The sequence below is a fragment of the Mastigoproctus giganteus genome, chromosome 8 (genome assembly GCF_048544385.1).
Source record: "Mastigoproctus giganteus isolate SK-2022 chromosome 8, ASM4854438v1, whole genome shotgun sequence".
NCBI lineage: Eukaryota > Metazoa > Arthropoda > Arachnida > Uropygi > Thelyphonidae > Mastigoproctus > Mastigoproctus giganteus.
In genome coordinates, this window is record NC_143582.1 from 198474467 (window position 1) to 198501264 (window position 26798).

At 34.5% G+C, this 26798-nt stretch overlaps 1 protein-coding gene across 1 annotated transcript in view; it reads left to right on the forward strand.

Annotated features, from left to right (window-relative positions):
• Nucleotides 1–21569: 21569 nt before the first annotated feature.
• Nucleotides 21570–26798, forward strand: part of LOC150082157 (guanine nucleotide exchange factor for Rab-3A-like) — a gene marked incomplete at its 5' end in the record, with an annotated part of 70860 nt that continues 65631 nt past the window's right edge. Inside the window, one exon of the mRNA XM_090380439.1 lies at nucleotides 21570–22045. Coding sequence (XP_090236565.1) covers nucleotides 21570–22045 — 476 coding nt within the window. The remainder of the gene's footprint in view (nucleotides 22046–26798) is intronic.

Here is a 26798-nt window from a genome sequence, read left to right on the forward strand (position 1 = left end):
GAACAAGAGAACATGCTTCCTGTAGGCACAGCAACACCAGCGCTAGACTATAGAGGATTAGAAAACAGTTGCTTGGTCTGACGAGTCGAAGTTCCTGGTGCATCATGTTGATGGAAGGCTCAGAATTTGTCGAAAACAACATGAATCCATGGATCCGTCATATCTGATGACTACTGTGCAAGGTGGTGGAGGCAGTGTTATGGTGTGGGGATTGTTTTCTTGGCACACGTTGGGTCCATTGATACCCATAGATTCACGTCTGAATGCCACATCGTACATAAACATCGTTGCTGACCAAGTGCATGATCCGTTCCTGTTGACAGTTTATCCTCAGTCAGATGGTTTCTTCCAGCAGGATATTACGCCAGTGCACAAAGCCCGAATCACTATGGAATGGTTACAGGAACGTGATGATGACTTTTCTTTGTTGCAGTGGCCTGCTCAGTCCCTGCATCTCAATCCTATTGAACATCTTTGGGATGAGCTGGAAAGGGCTGTCCGCTGCAGGCCTACTTCCGTCGAATCTCAAGGAACTGCTTGACACACCCATGTCTGCATGGTACTCCATTCCTGCACGTTTTTAGCATCTTGTTCAATCCATGCCTAGACGAATTCAGGCTGTTTTGAAGGCTAAATGAGGCTTAACATGCTACTATGTAGGTGGTATACCTAATAAAGTGGCAGCACGGTGTATATATATGTAATGTGTGGTTTGTAAAATAAATAGTGTCTGTGGAAATGAAAAGTACACATAGTGCCTGAACTATATATACTACTATATATATATATTTTTTTATTATTTTATTTTTTTTTTATTTATATATATTTTTAAATTACACTTTAGGAACAACTTCTAGATTAATGAAGTACCAGAATACGGTTCCGATCCGATCCGAGTATACTACAATAAAGAATTTATTAAAAATAACTACTACTTTTATTATAGGAAATGGTTTCGGTATATCTGAAAGGTCACGCTAACCTTTCCGATAAATTAAGCCTATACCTGCTATGCATAATTACAACCGCTGTATTATTTGCTGCCCTTCAGCGATAACTTTTTAATACTTGATAATTATTCTGTCAATATGATGAAGATAAATTATTCACGGAAAGAATTTCATATATTTGAATGCTTTTTATCATAATTTTATATTATTGATACAACCCCTAGGAAGGAGCAGTTTATTTATTTTGTTTCCGATTATCGCTTTAAATCTCAGTACACAACGCGCATATCATGTGCGCGTTTTGAATATATCTTCGATTAGGGGGCGTATATTGAAGATGGAAGGCTTTTAATGTTTGTTTCAGGAAGAAGGTGAATGGCCTATAAAATTATTAACATTTGTTCGACAAATTTCTAGGAATCGTAAGTTAGAGTTATGGTGTGAATATCTTACAATGTGAAGGCTGCAATGTCCGCATACTTGGAAGGTAACGCAACATTTTGAACAGTACTGCTTAAGTATATTATGGCCTGTCTTCAAATGCCCTCTCTGAAGAACAGAGATAAAAGTAAGTAACGGCAAATCTTTCATACATAAGATATTTAAGTTCACTCAAACTTCATTGAGAATATTTTTTAATTACCACTCAGTTGATAAACAGAGTATAGATAGTTTTATGTCGATGTTAAGATATGTAAAACTCAATTTCCAATGAAAACAAAGTTTCGTTTGTTTTGACATTTGCAAGTTATCAGGATGTGTGCTGTTACAGTTTCGATTTAGGTTAATGAATTTTTGTTAGAAAAATTAAGTGAACTTTTTTTTTCTCGCAACTTCTAATGTTATTTTCGGATGTTTACCCTTGGCCTTTTACTGTGACGGGATATTGTATGACCCCTTTAACTGCTATAAATGAGATTTGATTAAATTGTACAGTAGTTATTTTTTCTATCACAATATCCTGAAAGTGATCAGTCCTGGTGGAAATAAAATTCTCATTTTATGTAGATATTTTATTTTAAAATTCGTTAGCTGAGTGTTAAATCGCTAATTATTAACCAATCTATATATGACAGGATCTGGTCATTTTTCATGTAGGTGTATCTTGTGGGATAGCAGAGTCAAAGGAATTCTATTAATGTGGGTTTCTTCATCAGATGATTTCCTGTTCAGCACAAATACTTGTGTACACGTTATTAGTGTATTTTCACGCTGATAGTTAATGTGATTTTATAATCTGAAATAAAAAAGAAATAATGCCAAATCTCTGCCATATAAATGAACTATAAATACTTTATTTATATGACGTATTCATATAAATGATTTACATGTGTAGATAGAATTCACTACACATTTTGTAGTATTTTAAATATATTTGAATATTTTGAAATAAGTTAGTTAAACTGCATTAATAATTCAATTCATTGTTCACACAACGTTCAGGCAACCAGTTGTATCTCTATTATAATGATATTAGGTTATTTTTCTACAGTGAATAATTCAGTAAATTTGCACCTATGATTCATTAAGCAATAATAATTGCAAATAAATAAAAAAAAAAAAAAACTAGTACAAAAATAAAACAAGGAAGATAACATGGTATTTTCCTCTGCATGGTTATTATAGTTTATTATGATCAGTAAGTTTAAATTTGTACTAGTTTCATTCAGTATTATTAACATATTGTTTCATTCAGTATTATTAACATATTAAATTCGTTTCATATATATTTATTAAATATATATAGAATAATGTTATGTTAGCTTTCTGCTAACATAACATTATTCTATATATAATGTCTACACATAATGTCTTTTAAAACTTGCATATGAAATTATTTATTCAACTTTTTTTTTTTTTCAAATGTTAATATTGTTTTCCCAGTATTTTAGAGTGCAATGTTATGATAATAAGGTTATAATTTTTTACAGTTAAAGCTGACTAGTATGAGAGGGATTAATCTAAATGGAGGAAGAGAGAAAATGGAATACGGGACAAATTTAACACTTGTTTTGATTACCACCTATTTACTTATTTGATTATTACTCAGCCATGCCATTTTTTCTACAGGTGCAACAGCTCTTGCAAATGAAAAATGGCCTCAGAAATCATTGACTGATTGGTACCAAGTAATTAAATGTTGATTAAAATTACTTCGACCAGACTTTCGACCAGACTTAAACCAATCTACCTAAATTAGTAACTCAAAAAATGGTTTATTTGTAAGTCATAAGAAACTACATTGAAATCACTGGGTCAACCAAAAACATTAGCATGCTGAACCACATACTAATCAGACTATTCATTGGGTAGCATAATGAAAGTTTCTCTTGTTAAAGATTCTATGAACAGAGTTGAAACATTCAGGAATACTTTGAAAGGAACAAAGTGCAAAGTCAGTTCCTTTTGGTTTTAGAAATTTCTGGAGTTAAAATATAATTATTGGTATGGTGAAATAGCAGATTATAACATATTGCCATATCATATAAAGATTTTGTTAATTTTTATATTTTTTTTTGCTGTAATTTAAATCAATTTACTGATATTATTAAATCAAAAAGAAAATAAAAAGAAAAGAAAAACTGATATTAAACTGTTCTTAATAGTAATGATGGTAACTTGTTTGGTATTTTTAAACATTTATTATTATGTTTAAACATTTAATTATATGGAATAGTAAAGGTAAGTATATATTAATAGTATATATATTAATTATATGGAATAGTAAAGGTAACATTTCTAAAATTAAATTAAAAGAGACACTTGATACTATTCTTAATGATGAAAGTTAAATTTATTTGTTGTACCCTGTGAAATTATAATGCCCTTACATATAGTATATCAAATTAATAAATATTCATTCCTGTCAGTGTAAACCAGAGCAGTTGCTCTTCAGAAACGTTACCGTTTTTTCCTCTTTCAAATCAGGAGGCAAAATAGTTTCAGTATAAAGAATTTGGAAAATAAAGATATATCACTGATATTTCTGGGAACAGAATTAAATGATAGTAATTAAAAAATGAAATTATGAATTTATTTAATTAATAATTAAAATGAAATTGAGTAAATAATATTAATGAATAGTTTAACTGTAATAGTAACTGGCTTATGTTACCCATCTGTGGACAAATTCAATGGAAAAGTTGGGTGAAACTCAAGCAGTTGCTCTTTTAACATTTCAAAGGCTTTTTGATTATGTTTGGTATAAAGGTCTTCTAAATAAGCTTTCATCTTATGGTTTGCTGTAATTGGATATCCAGTTTTCTCTCTAACCACCCACATCGGATGATGGAGATGGCTTTGTCTTCTAACTTCTACACTAATGCTTGTGTTCCTCAAGGTTCAGTTCTTTCTCTCACACTTTTCGTTTGTGTATTAATGACCTTCTTCTATGGAAATCCTATCCATTGTTCTGCTGATGATATCACATTGCATTCTGCCTTCCAATTTGAAAACCTTGTCCTGCATAAACAACTTCAGTTTCTCAAATATCCATTGCCAATTACTTAAATGCTGATCTTCAAGTAATTCTTCAGTGGGGCAAAGATAAATTAGTTAATTTCATTTCTTCTAAAAAAAACTCAGTCCTGTCTTATATCCTGCAAAAAGGATTCTTATTCTCCTATGCTTATCTTTGATGACATACATTTTAGATAAGACCACATATCTCTAGTTGGGATTTCTCTGACTTCTAATCTCTCTTGTGCATAAGCACATCACAAATATTGCTTCCTTGTCATCTGAAAAACTGAGTTTTCTCTTTTTACTCTTTGCCTTTTCTTCTAAATAGACTCGCACTGTGAAAATTTCAAATTCACCCCACCATGAAATATTGTTCCCGCAACTGGGGCAGTGCACCCATAACCTCTCTCAGGCTTCTAGACTCCATTCAAAAAAGGGCAGTTAGGCTAATTAATGACCCATCTCTTCCAAAATCTTTCTACTCTGTCTCATAGACATTCTGTTTCTGCTGCTTGCCTTTTCTGTAGATACTTCCTGGGCACTGTACTGCTGAATTGGCTTCTATAATTCCCCCTCTGTTCCAAACCAGTCCAGACATGTGCTGCAACCAGTCAGCATCCTTTTATTGTCCAACTTAAACTCACGGGATCGACTTTTCTTCTTCCTTGTTTATTCTTTTAACTTCCATTTTCTGGAACAATCTCTCTTCACACATTTCCTAAAAATTACAGTCTACAGAAATTCAGGTCTAAGGTCAACAAGTATCTTTTTTCGTCTTCTCAACTTCCAACTAATGCACAATACTAAGTACTATAGGTTCTAATACCTCGTCTTTGGGGTTTTCATTAAAAAAATAAAAATTAAATTATAAAATAAAGTAATTATTAAATTACATTGGCCAACAAGAAAATTTTTTTTCATATCTCTGAAGAAAAAGTTGCAGATTCTAAATGGAAATTGATCTGCTATTCCAAAAATATGAAAGTTATGTCTCTCTCATATCTCTGTTGCAAGATGTACTGAAATTTTATTAACTTAATGAATGGCTGGTTTCAAATATCATGCAATTATACATATGCTATCTTAAAAACGAGTCTTATTCATTTTAAAATACTTTAATCTAACAATGTATTACATACATTCTATTTCTTTAGAAATGTTTGTGACTCTGAGTTTTTCTTATAGTTCGTTTTGCTTTCCCTCATAAGAAGCAGCAATCTATCTCACAGTATCTCAGTAACCTTGGTCCCACTTTTCTATTATGGATATGTCCATAATATGTCCAAATGATTGAGGTGTATAAAGCCTTGAATGGTTTGAGCTTGCTCAATGCTGATGGGATTCTTCCTCTTGCTCAGAATAATCACCTGAGAGGGCATAAATTCAAATTTGAGGAAAGACAGTTGTAGGATAGATGTGCAGAAGTATGCCTTTAGCCAGTGGGTAGTTGGTTGGTGGAACAGACTTTCAACCTTTGTTGTGGAAGTTGATAGCCTAAATAAATTTAAGGCTGAGCTATACAGGTATTTGGAATGAATGGAGGGGTGAAATGGGAGTGGTTTTTTTTTTTTTTTTTTTTTTTTTGCTGATGGTGCATAAGCTTGCTTTCTTGCATCATATGCCTCTACTAATGCTAATACTTGAATCTCCAAAATTTTGAGGGGAAAAACTGATGAGAATGAAGAAAATGAATTTTTGAAGACATGTGGCAACCTGTATCTTTATAACAGTATTGCAGTATTGTTGACACCAGAGATTCACAATTATCTTTTCCTTCTTCTGAGAAATCCATGTGCAATTATTTTTAATTCAGCAAGCTGCTAGTTCAGTACACTGTACCTTTGTTTCAAATATGTCATATTTGAGAAGTTCCTTTATTTGAAGTCCAATGAAAATTCCTTTCAGTTTTGCATCTGTTAGCTGGGAAACACTTTGCTTCGATAGCAGAATCCTCTACCACTTTTATCCAGAGCCTTAACAAAATTATTCATTAATCTAAGCTTTATATGCAAAGGAGGAAGAACCATTTTTTGGTTCTACCAGTGGAACATATTTTATATTACTTATTCCTTTTAAAGGTTTCTTCCTCTTTTCCAAATTCTGCACGATATAATGTTTTTCTGTTTTTTACAGTCTCCTGGACAAAAAAACAACAGTATTTTGTGAAACCTCCCTGTAGATCAAGTGAATAATCTAATTACCTTAAGATCACCACAGACATTCCAAGCAAAGTCAGTCAGGTGCCTCTGTAGCCAGGTGGGCAGGAGCAGCAGTGCATAGCACACGCTTCTTTATTAGACTGGGGTTCGAGCCTGTGACCACCAAATACGGAGGAGGCAGAAAGGTCAGGGAATGACCACCGCATATCCCCGGAGCAATATGGCCTTAGTTGCTAATGCTCCTAAAAAACCAAATAACAACAACAAGCAAAGTCATGATATTTTATTGTATTCAGGATACTTTTTTTCATGTTTCTTTTAAGCCAACAGAAGTAGAGGAACTGATGGAATGCATTTCCATTGTGCAGCAAAACTGCTTTTAAACTTAAAATTGAGGTATCAGTAAATATATGCCCATCATTAGGATTGTGTTCACTGCCCAGTTCGTTCAGACAATTATTGGTATCTTTAAAAAAAGCACGTACCATTTCTTCCATAACAAAATATTTCGGAAATATTTTGTGGTGTTTTCGATATACTGTAATTTTAGTTCCTGCTTCAAGTAACTTCTGTTGTAACCTAGAACCAAGGCGTTCTACTTGCCCCTTAGTTTAAATCAAGAACTGTTATTCAACTCTTCATGCTAAATTAAGTGCAACTTGTTATAATTTCCTGATTGGTAGTCTAAATCTGAAGTGGACAGTCTATCAAAGTCTGTAACACAAAGATCCTCTCGGTGTTCATCGCTGCTTCCTTTATCCTATTATTTTGGGGGATCTGGTGTTGGCAGGGCTTTGTTATGTGAACAGGCTTTGTTACAGATGATATGTTAAAATATTTGTTGCTATGCTTGCTTTTTCTAGATATCTCTGATATTTTCGTCATGCAGAAATAGCAATTGTCAGTTTGGTTGTGCAGTTCTCTCCATACTATAGGCTGCTCTTCATTCTGTTAGAATGAACAGCAACCTGCAGAGCAATGTGCTGGAGATTTCAGGGACTGCTGGGAGTCATCATGGAACAAATAAATACATGGGCTGTGTTAGGGTAACTAAGAGTAAGAACAGGTTCATGTATATTTGCAAGTACACCAATGCTAGGACTATAGTAAATAAATTTGATGAATTTTAAGTGCTAGTCAAGATATCAAAGCTGGATATTGTTGAGATATCAGAGATGTGGTGTCGCACAGATGTAAGCAATGCAAAATAATGGAGTCACTGGTTAAAGATGCATTGCAGGATCATCTAGACAAGACTGCAGCAATAATTCAGACACAGCATGGGTTTGTTAAGGGAAAGAGTTGTCTGACAAATTTTATAGGATATTATGATGTGTTTATAAAGGAACTGGATGCAAAAAAATAATTTTGATATCATATATTTGGATTTCAGGAAAGCTTTTGACACTGTTGCGCATGGAAGACTATTGTACAAATTTGAGCAGAATGGTATTAAGGGTAAGTTGCTACAATGGATAAAAGGATGGTTGAGTGGGAGAAGACAGAGGGTGGTAATTAATGGGTGCTGCTCTTCTTGGACTAATGTTATTAGTGGAGTCCCACAGGGTTCGGTGTTGGGTCCTCTGTTGTTTTGAATATTTATCAATGATAGTGATGAAGATATATCAGGCTTAGTTTCGAAGTTTGCAGATGATACAAAGGTTGGCAGGGTTGTTAATGACAGTAATGTCAGTGTGCTACTGCAACAGGATCTAGATAATTTGGGCAGATGGGCTAATAAGTGGCAACTGAAGTTTAACCTTGACAAATGCAAAGTACTGCCTATGGGTAGAAGCAACCCCAGAGAAACGTACCAACCGTGTGGTACTACACTTAAGGTGGTAGAAAATGAAAAAGACCTGGGTGTAATTGTGCAGTCAGATATGAAGTTTTCTGAGCAATGCAGACAGGCTGCCAGGGCAGGTCATGGGGTATGGTCAATGGTATATAGGAATTTTGCTAGCAGGGAAAAGGAGGTGATTGTCCCCCTGTATAAGGCAGTGGTAAGGCCACGCCTTGAGTACTGCATACAAGTCTGGAGGCCTCATTTTAGGAAGGATGTAGGTTTGCTTGAGCGTGTACAGAGAAGGGCAACAAGATTGGTGAGGGGAATGAAGGGTTCCTCTTACCAAGAGAGGCTTAAGTTCTGCAAATTGCAGTGGCTGGAGACTAGGCACCTGCTCGGTGATCTGATTGAGGTGTATAAGGCCTTGAATGGATTGAGCACGCTGAATTCTGATGGGATCCTTCCACTTGTTCAGATTACGAACCTAAGGGGGCATAAATTCAAATTAAGAAAAGAGAGATGTAGAATAGATGTGCGGAAATTTGCATTTAGCCAGCAGGTGGTTAATTGCTGGAACAAACTTCCATCTGTCGTTGTGAAAGTTGATAGGTTAAATAAGTTTAAGGAGGAACTGAACAGGCATTTGGAGGGAATGGTGTGTTTTTTTTGTTTTTTTTTTTTGGCTGATGCTGCATAAGTTCATACACTTGCTTTCTTGCATCACATGCCGCTACTACTACTAATGACCTTGCACAGATTGTTCATTTATCTACACAAATACCGGACAATCCTAATCATACAGCCAACACGCTTGATCTTTTTCTCACAAATGACCCTTTTAAGTATACAGTCAAAGTGAGAGGTCCTTTAGGCACTTCAGATCACAACTTGGTGATTGTCTTTTCTCCAATGGAGCCTTTATCTCATGGCTATTCCCAACCTCTTGTTGTTTGGCATTACAAGAATGCAAAATGGGATGACCTGCGAGACTTCTTTTCTTCTTTTCCTTGGTCGGAATTCTGTTTCCAAACTTCTTATGTCAACGTTTGCTCATATCGTGTCAGTGAAATTATTCTTGCAGTTATGGAATCCTTTATCCCACACTCACTTTGAAATCTTGTCCTTTATCTAAACCTTGGTTTTCAAATTAATGTGCTAAGGCTGTTCAAGAGAAGAATGTTGCATATCATAATTGGCTTGTTTCTAATTCTTCAGTTTCATTTTCTGCTTACTCCAAAGCTCGCAACAGTTGTAAAGCAGTTATTAATCAGTCCAAACTAGAGTTTGAACAGGCTAAGAGTATAAAACTTGCTTCTTACCCTAATGGTAGCTGAGCATTCTGGTCTCTTGCCAAAGCTATTGGCCGCAACTTTTGCCCATCTCTGCTCCAACCCTGTCCAAAACAGATGGTTCTGTTGTCACTTCAGCCAAGAATAAAGTTGACCTGCTAGCATCCCATTTTTCTTCCAACTCATGTATTAATGATCTTGGTAAAACACCTCCCACCATTCCCAACACGCTCCATTCAATGCTTCCTGTGGTCTTCTGTCAAAAGGATGTCAGAAGGATTTTGACGAATCTTGATGCTAAGAAAGCTCCAGGTCCCGATGGTATTTCTCCACTTGTTCTCAAAACCTGTGCTCCTGAACTTACTTCTATTCTTTGCTGCCTTTTTTCATCTTCTTATTCCAAAGGTGTTTTTTCTTCTGCTTGGAAATTTGGTCATATCCAGCCAGTTCCTAAAATGTATGACAAATCCCTCCCATCCAATTATCGTCCCATTGCAATTACTTCTACTCTTTCTAAAGTAATGGAGAAATCAATTAATTGACAACTCTTAAACTACCTAGAAACCATCCGTCTGATCAACGATCGCCAGTATGGATTCCGTCAGTGTTGATCCACTGGTGATATTCTGGCTTATGTTACCCATTTATGGACTAATTCAATGGAAAGGTTCGGCATATGATGGCATATGTCAAGTTTCAGAAATGGTTTGGTTGGCTACTTATTTCCTTAGTAAACTCTTAATTTTTGAAATCATACACTGGGAAATGGCCTGTGTAGTGGCTTCACGCTACATAGGCCATTAACTGGGCTTCAGAAACCAAGAAAATATGCTGTTTACTTTGTTAATCGGTCCAGGTTATCAAAATATGTACCACCTGAAGGAATATAGGTGCCATCTATCAGAGAAGACATTAATTAAATTAAAAGAAAAAATGTCTGACACATTTATTTCCCAGTAGTAAACAAGGTTCCTTTATTAATGAAGTATTAACTACAAATTTAAAGATAAGTGTTGATCACGTGACATTTATATCGTCTGACAACTGGAACTTTTTAAAAGTTAACATACTTTTAAAAAGTTCCAGTCATACAACAAAATTTCAATACTATAGGGGGTGCTACTAGCTTATTTTCTAGAGGGATATGTCTCATTAGAATTTTAAAAAAATTAAAATAAATAAATTATTTTATTCTAATTAGAATAATTAATATTAATTAATTTATATTTAGGTTATATGTTTCTTTATTTTCCATACATAAGAAAAGTCCAGCCACACGTGTGTGTTGTTGTTGTTTGTTTTTTTTTTTTTTGTTCTTAAAAAAAAAAAAAAAACTTTTATTTGAAATGTAAATTTGATTGTGGCAAGTTCTTTGAAAGCAGAAGGCCCACTACAACACTGTTTGTTTGTTTGTGTATGTCTGATACAATCTCTGCAGACAACTGTAAGTTAATATTTGCCAGAAAACTAGATGTTGCAGAGGAAATTCTCATTTAATGGTACAGGATGAGTTTGGAAGCACAGAAGGGTTTTCTGCTCTAACAAATCAGATTTGTGTAACCTATGCTATTGTTTATGATAGCATATAAACTATTCCTTGAAAAAATATTTGTTTTGTGCAAGGTGGCAGTTCTGAACAGGCGTTCAGAAAATTTCAATTTGCCTGTTCAGAATGTTTTTGTGTGGAATAGCCTATACACTAAATAATTAGTTTCTATTGTTCAGTAACAGATAAAGCAAACTTATTTGCCACAGACAAACAATGCATAACAATATAATTCCTTAAAGATAATGTGCAGTTTATTTGTGGTGCAACAGTAGTGCATTGCATGCCATTATTGCAACCTTTGCAATTAGTGGCTAGTAATGGGAATTAATGTCCTTTTCACATGGCTTGTCCCAGACAGAGGAGTAAAGTTTTTATTCAAAGAAACTGTGTTTAAAAATCTAGATGTCTGGTTTACTTAGCATATTTTATTTTCATGGCATCCCACAAAATAAGAAATGGGCATAAACCTTACAGATTACTTAAGTAATCTGTGTATGAGTTGCTGTTAGCATTTCCAGTGTGAATGCTTATCCCTATGAATTTTTGTATGAGTGAAATATGTTCTCCACCACTTGGCGTATAGCTTCTCATAAAGATTTAATAATTACAGAATGCATAAAACAGTTGATTTTTATATATTTGAACACTGTTTAAGAGAAGTTAAGCATATATGCAGTCAGGAGTTGGATATATTCCTCTATCCAGTCAGAGAAAAGATCTTAAGTTTTTATTTAAACGTCTTGCATATTGAATGATAGAAAGAACAAGGCTTTCTATAGCACCTGTTCTCTATTACGATGATATAACTCTTGACTTACTGGTATCTTGCTGTGGCTTGCATATTTAAGTAATGCCAGATAAAGCTTAAATGACTGGCCATGGACATCTGATAGTGTGCTTTTTTGATCAGTTATGTATGAATCTACATACTTTATGCCCTCCATGACTGTATATAATGGGTTCATTGCTTTTTTTGGATAAGCATGGGTTTGAATCTGGTCAGATAGTGGAAGTATTCTTAAAGGCCTCTTGAATAGGAGATGTAGTTAGCCAATGTCAAGCAGCAGTAGTAGTAAGGCCCCATAAGTTATTCTGGATTTTTCAGCTCCCGCAGAAAATTCAGATCAGCCAATGTTATGCATGGAAGCAGCCTGTACTGCATTAACCAAAAACAAAAAACCACCCTATCTGCTTCCAAAACACCATTTGGAAGTTCATTCCAATGATTAGTTTTTCTGGTTGAAAATAACAAGAATAAGGATTTCATCACCACTTAGTTTGCTAAACTTATTTAAAGCCTTAAATCAGGCATTCCAGTAGGTGCTTGGATGAAGGTAAAGAAAGCCTGCACGAGAAGCACGCAAAAGTTTGATGAAATTTACTGGTAAAAGTACTTTGCCGTAACTGCATTTGTATTGTTGCTCGCTCAGTAAACATACAGTGGGGGTTATCGATCAGGAGTAGAAATTGAATCCCATGGGAGATTGAAACCCTCCTGAACTGGAGGGGGTTACCTGGCCTTTTTTCTTTAGAATCACTGGTGGACTAGTGGATAAATTGTTTATTAAGGAAAAAAAGGCAAAGGAAAAGGAAGCCCACACGAGAAGCATGGCAAACTTGACTCTTTTCATGATTCAATTAGTTAATTCAATTAGTGATTCTAAAGAAAAAAAGGGTCAGGTTCCCAAAGTACTTTTACCGGTAAATTTCATCGAACTTTTGCATACTTGTCGTGCAGGCGTTCTTTACCTTAGCCAGTGCTTGTTTTCTAGACAATGAAATTTAATAGATCTGGAGCATTTCTTGTTAAGAGTACTCTTTGGTACCTCTCACTAAATGTTGCCCTTTTTGTTCTATTAGATCTACATCCTTTTTAAAATGAAGCTACCAAATCTGTCTGCAGTACATGACTGTGGCCTAACCATTTCCTTATACAGGATAATCATCTCTTTGTCCCTGTCTGCAAAAATTCTATATATATCACTGACAAATCCTCATGAACTGCTGTAGCAGCTTGTCTGCACCACTCAGAGGACTTCATGTTGGACTGTACAGTTATTCTTTTAGGTCTTTTTCATTCTCCACTATCTTGAGTGTTTTTTACCCAGTTGGTATGTCATTCTGGGATTAATATTAGTGAGTACAGATGATGTAAGAAAGCAAGCTTTATATGGTATCACTGCCAAAAAAAAAAAAAAACTATCCACCTCATCTGTCCACCCCTCTAATAATTTTGTCTTCTATCTATGCCTTCCTTAAATTTCTTGTAATAATTTCTTGTAATCTATGCCTTCCTTAAATTTATTCAATCTACTTACTACTACAACTAGATGGAAATTTGTTCCAACAAACAATTACCCTGGCTGAAAGCAAATTTTTGAAAATCTATCATGTGAACATCCTTTTTCAATTTATTTCTCCTTGTGTGTTTTGTCCAAGGAAAAACTAAGGATGCCACAGCATGAAATTTACTCAATTCATTTAAAATCTTAAACACTTCAATCAAGTTTCCTTGCAGGCACCTAGTTTCCAACACTAACTTGCAGAACCGCCATCTTTCATGGTAAGAGTACCCTTTTGTGTCCTTTTCTATTTTTGTTGCTCTTTTCTGCACCCATTCCAATAGATTCGCTCCTTAAAATGAAGCTTCCATAACTATATTCCATATTCAAGATGCAACCTGACCATTGCATTATACAATGGGATAATTTTCTCCTTGTCCCTGACTGACAAAATTTCTCTATATCATTGACAGAACCCTATGAGCCGTTCTTAGCAGCCTATCTGTGCTGCTTCTAAAACATTGTGTTGACCTTTGCAATTACCCTTAGGTCTCTTTGTTCTCCACCATTTTGAGTGTGGTACCACTCAATTTGTATTATTCTAGAATTACTGTTGCCCATATCAGTACCCTGTATTTACCAGTGTTAAACCCCAACTACCACTGTAAACAGTTCCTGTCACTAATGCCTACCAGCCTTTATATCATTTGCAAACTTTTTGTCTATAAGCTTGATATTCCATCATTTGTGTCATTGATGAATATTGAAAACAATAAAGTGTCTAGCACTGAACTTGGGGAGTGCCACTAATAACATTAGTTAAAGAAAAGCAGCACCCATTTATAACCACCCTCTGTTTTCTGCCACTCAATTATTCCTTTATCCATAGCAATCACTTATCCCTAATGCTGCAGTTCTCCAAATTGTACAGCAGTCTCATGTGGAACACTGTCAAAAGCTTTACTGAAATCCAAGTATACAATGTTAAAATGATCTTTTAAATGCAGTTCCTTTGTTACTGTATCATAGTACTTAATCAGATTTGGTTATAGACAAAATATTCCTTTAACAAATTTATGTTGTGATTTCCCTGTTAACTGCATTTCTGTCAAGATGATATATGGTATACACTTTGAAGGAAGCAGCCATCTGTGGTAATTTACTACTAGAAAGAATACTGCTAGTATGATTGGGGCATTTAAAAGCTATTCATGTCTATTTGTATGAAAGTATGTGGTGTTGAATGAAGCACAACTACCTTTCAATTACCACCTATGATCTTTAATCACATAGCATTATGCTTTGTATTTAGATCCATTTTTGGGTTTGATCAAAATCATTATTGCATTTTATTAAAATTAGAAAGGTTATCTTTTGTGAAAGTCATTGGGCGAGGCTTAACTGAACTTTACTAATCGGATACAGTGAACTCTGTGTTTCTAAGCAAAAATTATAGTTCATCGGAACTTAAGTAATTAAAACCATGAAGAGGAATTTCCAATAACTGGATAATTTTGCCTGGAATCATCAATGTTTGGAATTTGTCTCAAGTCTAAAAACGAAAGAAACTTGGAAATTCCTTTTTTAGTTGAAATTATATAAGTTCTAGTAAACTGAACTGAAGACTTTTGCTGAGTCTCATGCTATTAGAGCTATAATTCATTATTGTACAAGTAAAGCATATCCTCATTGTGTACATAGCAATGAGCAAACTAGGTTTGTTACTTGGTACACTGTTCTGATATTGTGACTATATTTCACCTTTTTAAATAATAAAAAGTTCTTTTCAATGGAGAAATACATTGCTGTTTTTTTTTTAAATAAATAGCAATGCTCTTCTCCATTGGAGAAGTGCATTTTTATTTAGAATAGTGGAATACTAAGGCAATTTGTGAAATGTCTTCACAATTTGAGATTGATGTATCAATTAACAAACCTACTTTGCATATTGCTATGTACACAATGAGGCTGAATCCTACTTACACAGTAATGTTCCAATAAACTGTAATTTTTGCTTATAAACGTGGAATATCATTCATAAACAGAAATGAAATTGATTCTTGCATTGCTTCTATTCTGACATGCATTAGAAGTGCATCCAGTGATGAAGGTATATCAGGCTTAATGTCAAAGTTTGCAGATGATACAAAGGTTGGCAGGGTTGTTAATGACAGTAATGGCAGTGTGCTACTGCAACAGGATCTAGATAATTTGGGCAGATGGGCTAATAAGTGGCAACTGAAGTTTAACCTTGACAAATGCAAAGTACTGCATATGGGTAGAAGTAACCCCAGAGAAACGTACCAACTGTGTGGTACTACACTTAAGGTGGTAGAAAATGAAAAAGACCTGGGAGTAATTGTGCAGTCAGATATGAAGTTTTCTGAGCAATGCAGACAGGCTGCCAGGGCAGGTCATGGGGTTTTGTCAATGATATATAGGAATTTTGCTAGCAGGGAAAAGGAGGTGATTATCCCTCTGTATAAGGCAATGGCAGGCCACGCCTTGAGTACTGCATACAGGTCTGGAGGCCTCATTTTAGGAAGGATGTAGATTTACTTGAGCGTGTACAGAGAAGGGCAACAAGATTGGTGAGGGAAATGAAGGGATCCTCTTACCAAGAGAGGCTTAAGTTCTGCAAATTGCAGTGGCTGGAGACTAGGCACCTGCGCGGTGATCTGATTGAGGTGTATAAGGCCTTGAATGGGTTGAGCATGCTGAATTCTGATGGGATACTTCCACTTGTTCAGATTACGAACCTAAGGGGGCATAAATTCAAGTTAAAAAAAGACAGATGTAGATTAGATGTGTGGAAATTTGCCTTTAGCCAGCGGGTGGTTAATTGCTGGAACAAACTTCCATCTGTCGTTGTGGAAGTTGATAGGTTGAATAAATTTAAGGAGGAACAGGACAGGCATTTGGAGGGAATGGTGTGTGTTTTTTTTTTTTTTTTTTTGGCTGATGCTGCATAAGCTCATACACTTGCTTTCTTGCATCAAATGCCACTACTACTACTACAAGTAGTTATATGGGCTGTTAGAGTTATTAAGAGAACAAACTTGCAAGTATATACTTGCTTATTTACTAATGCTAGTAGCATAGTAAATAAATTTTATGATTTTGAAGTATTGATTAAGTTGTCGATTGCAGTCATTATAGGAGTATCAGTGTAACGTTGCGTCAGTCTGGTGTGGCAAAACTGGGAAAAGCAAAATGAGAGTGGAGGTATGTTACAGGCCAAATTAATGTGGTGACTTTAGTGAACAGTTGTATAGACAAATAGAGTGGTCCAGTAAATCAGAATATCTCCTCATGGGGGATTGTAATTTTCTGAATGTTTATTGGCACTTGCAGGATGGTTGCCCATTCAGTAGCAGAACATTTTTGGATTTACTAGATTTTTCTATACCAACATAGGGAATAAAAGATTACCTAAAGATTCATGTATTAAGAATTTTCAGATAAAGGAACCACTAGGTAGCAGTGATCATAGTGTATTGATGTGGGATTTATTTGATTACTGTCGAGGATAAAGGGAAAGGATTTTGCTTTCAATTAAATTAGTTTTTAAATTCTTTAATTTTGTATATTAATAATGTATTCTCCAAGAGTATAGAACACTGGAAAAGTAATTAAAATGAAAATTATTAAATCTTAATGGTATTTTTTAAGTTAAAAGAAATAAACTCTAAACACAATATTAATTTAATATATACTTGAGCAGGGATGGCCAACTTAATTTGTGATGCGATCTATTTTTTTTCTTCAAAATGTGCCACAATCTACCATCTCAAAAATTTCATTGCATATGGTTAAAAAAGTTAATCAACACATATTGAGAAGTGTTGTTTATAAATTTTAAAATTAATTACAATTCAGAATTCTTATTTTAAATGCGTACATATTTAAATTTTTAATTTGTGTCTTCATTTCCTTTCAAAATCGGGGATATACTGTGATAAGGCCAACCGTAAAGAATCTTCTGTATGCAAGTCCGTAAAGATGAAGAATCACTGTACGTACGAGTACAGGGATTCTTCATCTTTGTTTCAAATACAAAAAGGCCGATTTCACATAGATATATGGAACCAAAACAGGAATTTAAAAGTTCACTGCATTTTTTTTACATTTAGATACTTTTCTTGGCAAACATGTTTCCAAAAGTCTTCTTCTGATGATCAGGCTTTTAGAAAGATCGTTTCGCAATGTAATAATTTCATTTTCAAGTAATATTTTCTCCATGTGAAAAATCTCAGCGATATTTATTTTTATTTTATTATTTTTTTTCTGCTATTTGTTTCGTATCTAAGTCAACATTAAATGGATAAGAAATATGAACAATATCTTCAAAAATTCAAAAACAGGATATTTTGCAAATTATCTTGCATATTTGCAAAATGATCGAATTTTTTTTCTTTGAGGTCTTTAGCCATTGCCAAAAATTGATATTTACATGCAGAAATACTACTAATCATGTCACCCACATTTTTATTTTTTACTTGTAATTCCAAATTCAGATAACTTAATTTACTGATAAAATCTTCCAAAAAAAGCAGATCACACAACCACTCCGTATCTTTCAGCTGCTGATAATCATCTCCCCTTTGATCAACGATTTTTTTTTTTTTTTTTTTAAATTTCATTCAGCAAATTTCGAAATATTTGTTGAAATTTACTCTGACTCAGCCACCTCACATGTGTCTGTAATATCATATCTTATTCATTTTCATCGAGATGTATTTTGAAAAGTCTCATTTGAAGAGCTTGTTCTCTGATGGAATTCATGACTTTGAAAGCTAAGTCCATAACACTTTTAGTATTTAATGTTTTGCTGACTAACTGTTAGTGGATGATACAATGGTAACTCAAAAAATCTGGGAATTCATCATCCTTTTGGCATGGTGCAGTGAATCCATTAAGATGCCCTGTCATTGCTTTAGTTCCATCTGTTGTTATTGATGTGAGCTTAAATAGTGGTAATTTAATTTTTTCAGTAAAATTTTTGAATGCATTAAATATATCAAGGCCTCTATAGTTCTTTCTTTTAACGAAACCATACCGAGCATTTCTTCTCTAGCGGCAGAATCATCGAAAACCAAACGAACAAAAACAAGCAATTGAGCATTGTCACTGACATCTGTAGATTCATCCAGTTGTAAAGAAAAGGACACACAATTAGCAATATCAGCACGCAATTGTTTGCTCACATTTTTACTCATTTTTTCGATGCGGCGCATCACAGTATTTCGAGATAATTGCAGACCTTGAAGAGCACTTTTAATTTCATTTTTGTTCTTAAAATTTTCAAAAAGCCAATTTGTTATTTCTAAAAATGTGTCTTTGATGAATCAACCATCAGAATATAGTTTGCATTTTTTTTTTCAAGATGACTCACTTTAAATGATGTTACAGTTACTGCTTTAGATTGTAGATTAGGAGTCATGAGAGTCATGAAGAAATTTTGTTGTGTGAATAATCTGGATTTAAGTTTTTTTAATTTGTTTTTTCTAAAGTCACTATTAGGCAGAAAATCCAATTGGTATTTACCATGGAGAGCTCTGAAGTGCCTTTATAAATTTCCTTTTTTGGGTATAGCCATGGAAGCATTGCAAATCAAACAGCATTTTTCTTTTATTACAAAAAAGTATTCTAGATCTCACTCTTGATGAAAATGATACGTTTTACTGTTTTTTGTGGTATTCATTTTAAATGACAGGGTATTAAATTAACAGTATAAGTACTGTCCAGTTATTAATATTAAGTAAGCTAAATAAGAATTTGACACATACGCTATGCTCTCCACAATGTAACTGCTTGAATTTTCACTAGACAAGCCTGGCAGCTGCACAGCAACAAGCGTAGTCACGTAGTTCAACGGATTTGTAATAAGCGAATGAAGTGGGGGGTATAATAATAATAATAACATTTAGATTTTGACTAATCAAATTTTTTATGTATTTAAAATTCGTCATGATCGACCGAAATTAAAGCCGCAATTGAGTGGTAGATCGCAATCGACTTGTTGGCCACCCCTGTACTAGGGGATCCGCCCCCTGCTTGCTTTGCTCACCAACCCCTGTGCAAGCTTTTGTATGTAATATGTAGAGGTATGATGGAGTAAATCAAATATTTTCAATGAAAAAGACACACCCGTCGAAACACAGTGGTCGATATCTAATCAGAAAATGACCTCTATGTAATTATTTACCTGTGCATTTGTAGTGCGTGGCATTCTCAAGGTCGAATAAATACCCTATGCAATTATTTACCTGTGTTTACATAGGTCACTTTGGAAAAGGCCTGGTAAAAATTCAATCTTGGGTACCATTCCATACTTCGACTAAAGTCAGGAAGAAGGCAGTGATTGGCAGATGCCACTCACTGTTTAGTCCCATCCCCTTTCCTCCTAGATTGACATGCCTAGGCTGTTATCCCCCCCCCCCACTTGCTGCTTTTTTAAACTGTGGTACTCGTTTTCTAATTTTAAAACAGCAGGATGGGGGAATAAACACCCTACCTAAGCTAAGCACCCACCCATCCTTATTGACACAAAACAATCATAAACAAGACGCATTCACTTCACAATAATCACCGAATCGCAGAACTCGACCATACAATCACTCCGTTCTATGACCTCACCCATTGCACGGAGACAAGTAGTATCCAAATAATAGATTTTAGTCAAAGGCCTTTTACTTCGGGTTCCATAATGCATCTTGCATCCAAAAGGCGCATTATAGCCATAGTTGCTGATGCGCCAATAAAACTCAACCAAGCAAACAAACAAACAAGCATCCAAAAGAGCAGGACTAAAATATTTAACCGGAATATTTACAAACTATACAAATACTGTATTTAAAATATTTACAAAATACTAAACTATTTACGAATATACAAATGCCGACCGGGCTAGCCAGGTAGGTAAAGTGCCTGCCTGGCAACCCAAAGGTCGTGGGTTCGAATCCCACCTCGGGCTTGGATCAAAGTACTGCAAAAACCTTGGGAGGTGCACTATGGCCACAGAAGCCGATGCGCCAACAACTACCAAAAAAAAAAAAAAAAAAAAAAACCGAATATACAATATTCATTAATATACAAAAAAAAACTTTACAATGGAACATAAAATGTTAGAAAGTGAAGCATGTCAATGTTGTGGAGTTGTCAATAATTAATTGCATTTGTAGTGATGTAATTGCCTTGCCCTCTTCTCCCATTGGCTCGAATAAATATCACTAGGAGGAAGACTTTTTTAATGTATAGAGAGATCAATGCATAAGATGACATGAGATATGAAAACATTTATGGGATGTTGTTTTCAAATATTTCCTAAAACAGTCCATGATTAATGTGATTTGAAATGTTGTTTTCTGATCTGAAATGGTTGGTATAATTTTTTTTATTTTTTAATTTCTGTAGTTTTCCTTCCCCCCCCCCACACACACACAATCTAATATCTTAAATCCAATTGTGCCAAAGCAGGAGAATTTTATCTTGCCATCTGTCATGCTAGAAGCAGAACTCACTTCCAGTTTGCTTCTCCTGTGATTGGTGTGACATATCAATGCAACAATTAAAACATGGAATTTTTATCAACCAAGCATGATTTACGATATGATGTAGTATATTATACATCTATATCATACAGTTTATCAGGTCACAGTTATAATGGAATTTTATTGTAGAATTAGGAATGTATAAATATTGAGTACCCAATGGAGATTTTAAGAATATTATTGTAGAAAATGTTTAATTTCATGCTTTTATTTTGTATTACAAAATTCTATATGATTATATATTTTAATTTGAAAAAATAAAATCTTTATCTGTGCATGCTTTTTGTTTCTAGGAAACCTTTCTTCATACAAGCATGGAAGAGACTGAACAAAATTTTAATAGCCTGGACTTGGACTCTTCTGTTCGCATTTCAGTTAATAACTCAGTTACCGAACAGAAATGTTCAGTTGTAGTTAATCATTTAGCTAGCAACCAATATGAAAAATTAAATTCCAAGGAAACTTGCAATGTTGCACTTGGAGATGTTGGTTGCATTGCTAATGCAAAACATTCTAATTCATCTGTTCCACTTTGTATAAATGAAAAAGAATGTCTGTATAATTCCCATGATGCTGAGAAGCATAGAGATAAACCTAAACTAAATAATCTGGATAATCTTATAACAAACCACCAAAACAGTAAAGCTGATAAGTTAGAATCTCCAAAAGAGCAGAATATATTAACATCTGCACCTGATACCTTTAATGCTTCATCTTACACCAAAACAAAGAGAGATTCCTCAAAGAGGAGTTCAAGTGATGGTGCAACACAAGCCATTAAAAGTGATTCAAGTGAACTACAGGTATGCGAAAGGGAGCGTTGTCACTCTGATTCTGATGAGAGAATGGGTACAATGAAAGCAAGATTAAATGAAAAATTTGATCAGCTTGAGAAAGAGATTGCACTAAAAGTAGCTGTTAATAGATCAGGTAGTGAGTGCAGTACCCAAGTAGGAAATGAAGCCATTCTGAATTTAAATAATCCAGGGAACACCCTTCTTTCTCCAGATCAGAGGTAGGTAATATTTATTTAATCCATAAAGAAAGTAAATTTATATTTTAGCTTTCACTTTTTAGAACTGTGTATTTTAATACACTATAAATTAGCAAGCATGATAAATGATGAAACATTTATCATGCTTGCTAATTTAGTACAGGTATAAAACAATTTAGTATAGGTATTTTAGTATAAAGTAATTTAGTATTGGTATAAAACATTCTTTTTAGCCAACTCAGATTAATTCTTTATTGGCTAAATTATTTTCTGGTTATAAAAAAAAAATCAAAAAATTAAATCATTTTTCTTTGTTTACAAGTTTGTCTCTGTGTGTGGAGAAATGGTGCCAAATATGTTTTTGAAAATTTCATTCTAGTTTTATGCATATTGATGCCATCAGGAATTGAGTTTTTTGGTGGCTTCCCTGCATTGCTACTTGTTTCACACACATGCTAGTTATCTGCTTACAGTTTAATTTTTTGTTATTTCCCTGTTTTACTTATGCAGCTTATCTGTTATGAATAAAATTAAAGGGAAAGCAGGCCATGCTTTTGCCACAAAAATTCTTTTTCTGCTTGACAAAAAAATGTTGACAAAACAACCGAAAGCTTTTTGTTTGTATGTATCTAATCTAATATATGTTTATTTCCTATTATTAAACTTGTCACAATCTATTTTTGTATCCGCTTTTGCTCTGTGTTACAATAATTTTAGATTTGATTTTTGAACTTTAATTTCCACTCTTCAATTCTTCCCTTTGATGTAAACATTTACTACTGAGTATGACTGCCTGATCCACATGTTATATGGAGGTTGTGGTATTAGTTTTAGTAGCAGCAAAAGATTGATGCAAGAAATAAACCTTATACAGTATCAGCAAAAAAAAAATAATAATAATTAATTTGTCCATTTCCTCTAATAATGTAATAAGAATTGTCTAATCCTTAAATTTATTCAGACTACCCACATACCAAATGGTAGTTAGTTCCAACAATTAGTTACTTTCTGAATGAAAATAAATTTTTGCATATCTATTCTGCAACCATCCGTTTTCAGTTTAAAATTTAGTTTGTGAAAACCATTTAAAACCTTAAACACTTTAATCAGGTCTTCGCACAGGTGCCTAGTTTCCAGATATTGTAATTTGCAGAACGGAAACTTTTGTGATAAGAGTACCTTTTGATTTGACTATTCTAGTTACTCTTCTCTACGCCTATTCTAAAAGGTGCCACATTCATATTTCAAAGCAAAAGGTACTTAATAGTGTCATCATCACTTGTAAAATTTTATCAGGGATGTGCAGACACGTTGTTCAAAAATAAATATTTATTAATTTTTATTTGCATTTAATTTTTACTTTTAAATGATTTTACTTTTTGCAAAGTGACTGAAATCATTCTGAAAGAATTTTGAAATTGTATCATTAAATTCTTGATTAGGAAAGGCATAAATAAAATACATACTGTACTTAGAAGAATAATACATACATAAATGAAATATTGTATTTGGGTATACTGTAATAATTTTTTAAATTTTAGTTTTAACTTTTAAATGGAACATTTTTAAAGACAATTCATTAGAACTTACATTGATATATTTTTTTATTTAAATCTTTAAAAGTTATGGTTTCAACTGGAAAAGGTGTACATAACATGTCACAGGATGTTATGACTGATGGAGGAATTGTCACTGACAATTAATTTGCAAGTTATTATGGCCTCTTCCTTTGTACTTAGTCACATGTACACTGAACTTTCTCTAATGGCAATTCTTTTCTCTGTATGCTAGATGCAGACTGATGCATCAAGTTTCTGAGACCACTTTGACAGTGTACCCTGCAAACCCTCCAGTAATGTCATTAAAGATGTAAAATAGAAGTGGCCTGATTATCCCAATTTGCTCTCAGTAAGATCGTTCATTGTATAAGGGCCAAAAGATAGGAGACAAGAGTAGTCATAAATGGACAATCCTCAGGGTGGACCAGTGTAGGAAGTGGTCTTTCAGGAATCAGTATTGAAGCTGCTTCTGTTTGTCATCTTCCTTAATGACATTACTGATGGATTGAAAGTAAGTTAAAAGTTTTCTGCTGATTTAAAGGTAGGAACGGATAGTTAACCACCTGAACCAGGAATCACTTACTTCAAAATGATTTAGATCAGTTATACAAATAGTCTGAAAAATGCCAAATGCAATTTACTGCTTCTAAATGTGTGATTTTCCACCTAGGGAACAGAAATCCACAATTGCTTATAAATTGGAGGAGAGCAGAGTTAAAAGTGGTGTCTGGGATGAAAAAAGACTTGAGTTATGATTCAGTCAAATATGAAATTTTCCATGCAGTGTAAACAAGTGACTTAAAAGGCACATGATATCCTTACTATGATATATAGGACCTTCACAAGTAGGGAAAAGAATGTCATTGGATGTGTCCCTCTGTATAAAATGATGATGAGACTTCCAACACAGACATTAAGCCTGATATATCTTCAAACCAAAGGAAATTTCTTCCAAGTCCAATAATGCCCTCATAATTAGCCGGAACATTTCAATATACTTTCTTGCTGCTTCCTTCAAAATTACTGGGTATATGCCATCATTTCCAGGAGCATTACTTGCCTTTCTGCTCCAAATTTTTCTAATAAACAATCTTCTGTAACTTTCTTGCTGCTTCCTTCAAAATTACTGGGTATATGCCATCATTTCCAGGAGCATTACTTGCCTTTCTGCTCCAAATTTTTCTAATAAACAATCTTCTGTAACTTCAATTGCTAATTTGCTAATTATCAATTGAAGTAGCAATATTCTAGGTAGGATATTGCTAATTTCCTACCCTTCAGCCTCTTTTCATTATGAATGCACCTTCATCTGTAAGGACTAATGTAATATACTTGTTCAGTTCATCAGGTAGGTTATCTAAGAATTTTCTAAGAGCCTTTCCCAGTAGTGAAACATGAAATAAAATTACAGGGATGGGACACACGTAAATAGAAGTGGTGCAAGAATATTTGCTAATGCCAGTGAGTCAATATTAGGTTGGTTGGGGGGGGGTATGCATAGACTAATAGATTAACAGTGACTACAAGCAGAGGTGAAAATGATTCTTGCAATGCTTTATTGGGATGTGTAGCAGCCTGGATAGCAAAACATTAGGGATTGCATGGCCTGCTTAGGGTTACCCATGCATGGGACAAGAAAATACATGGGCTGTGTGTTAGAGTTACTAAGAACTAAAAAAAAAAAAAAAAAAAATACAAGCACACAATACTTGCTTATAAACCAATGCTGGGATAATAAAAAACAAAATTTGAAGTGATGAATTTGAAGTATGGTTAAGTCATCAAGTGCAGATTTTGTAGGAATATCAGAAACATGGTTCCACTTAGACATCAGGGATGTGAAATTTGAATACGATGAGTTTAACATTGACAAATGTAAAGTACTACATATGGGGAAACAGCAACCCCAGAGCAACGTATCAACTCTGTGGTACTACACTGACAGTGGTAGAGAATGAAAGGGACCTGGGGGTGGTTGTGCAGGCAGATATGAAATTCTCTGAGCAGTGCAGACGGGCTGCAAGAGTGGCTCATGGTGTATTGTCAATGATATATAGGAATTTTTCTAGCAGGGATAAGGAGGTGATTATTCCCTTGTATAAGGCAATGGTCAGGCCACACCTAGAGTACTGTATACAGGCCTGGAGGCCTCATTTCAAGAAGGATGTAGAGCTGCTGGAACGAGTACAGAGAAAGGCAACAAGATTAGTGAATGGAACAAAGAGGTGTTCTTACAAAGAAAGGCTTAAGTTTTGCAAATTACAGTGTCTGGAGACTAGGCACCAGCGAGGTGATCTGATAGAGGTGTATAAAGCCTTGAATGGTTTGAGTATGCTCAATGCTGATGGGATTCTTCCTCTTGCTCAGAATAATCACCTGAGAGGGCATAAATTCAAATTGAGGAAAGACAGATGTAGGATAGACGTGCGGAAATTTGCCTTTAGCCAGCGGGTGGTTGGTTGGTGGAACAGACTTCCATCCTTTGTCGTGGAAGTTGATAGCCTAAATAAGTTTAAGGCTCAGCTGGACAGGTATTTCGAACGAACAGAGGGGTGAAGTGGAAGTGGTTATTTTTTATTTATTTATTTATTTATTTTTTTTTTTTTTTTTGCTGATGCTGTATAAGCTTGCTTTCTTGCATCAAATGCCTCTGCTAATGCTAATGCTAAGTACAGTGTGTGTATAGAAAGGAGAAACAGATTAGAGAGGGAATGCAGTTAGCTTCTTGCTTTAGAAGTGCACAGAATCTAAGGCAGCATCCACACCTAGGCACACCTTATGTGACACCGAACACTGAAGTACTGGGTAAACGAAATGTATGTTGCAGTAAGTTATAAGCCAAATGACTGTGATGAGTATAAAAATGGCATTTTCCACAAAGTGCTCATCTTCTATATCAGGCCTACAGAGGGCAGAGGGGCTCACACAATAGCAGAGCATTTCTGGATGTATTGGATGACTTTCTACACCATGTTAGGGAGTCAACAAGAGAAAGTGATACTCTTGATCTGATTATCAGTAGTGACCCTTCATGCATTAAGAATATCCAGAAAAAGAAACCACTAAGTGTCAGTGATCATATATTGATGTGGGATTTACTTAAGGATATAACTACTGTCAAGAGTAAAGGGAAGGAATATTGCTTTCATAAAGGTGACTGCAATTGTCTTAGTGTTTAATTCCTTTTCAGTGGGACTAACTGATTACAATCAAAT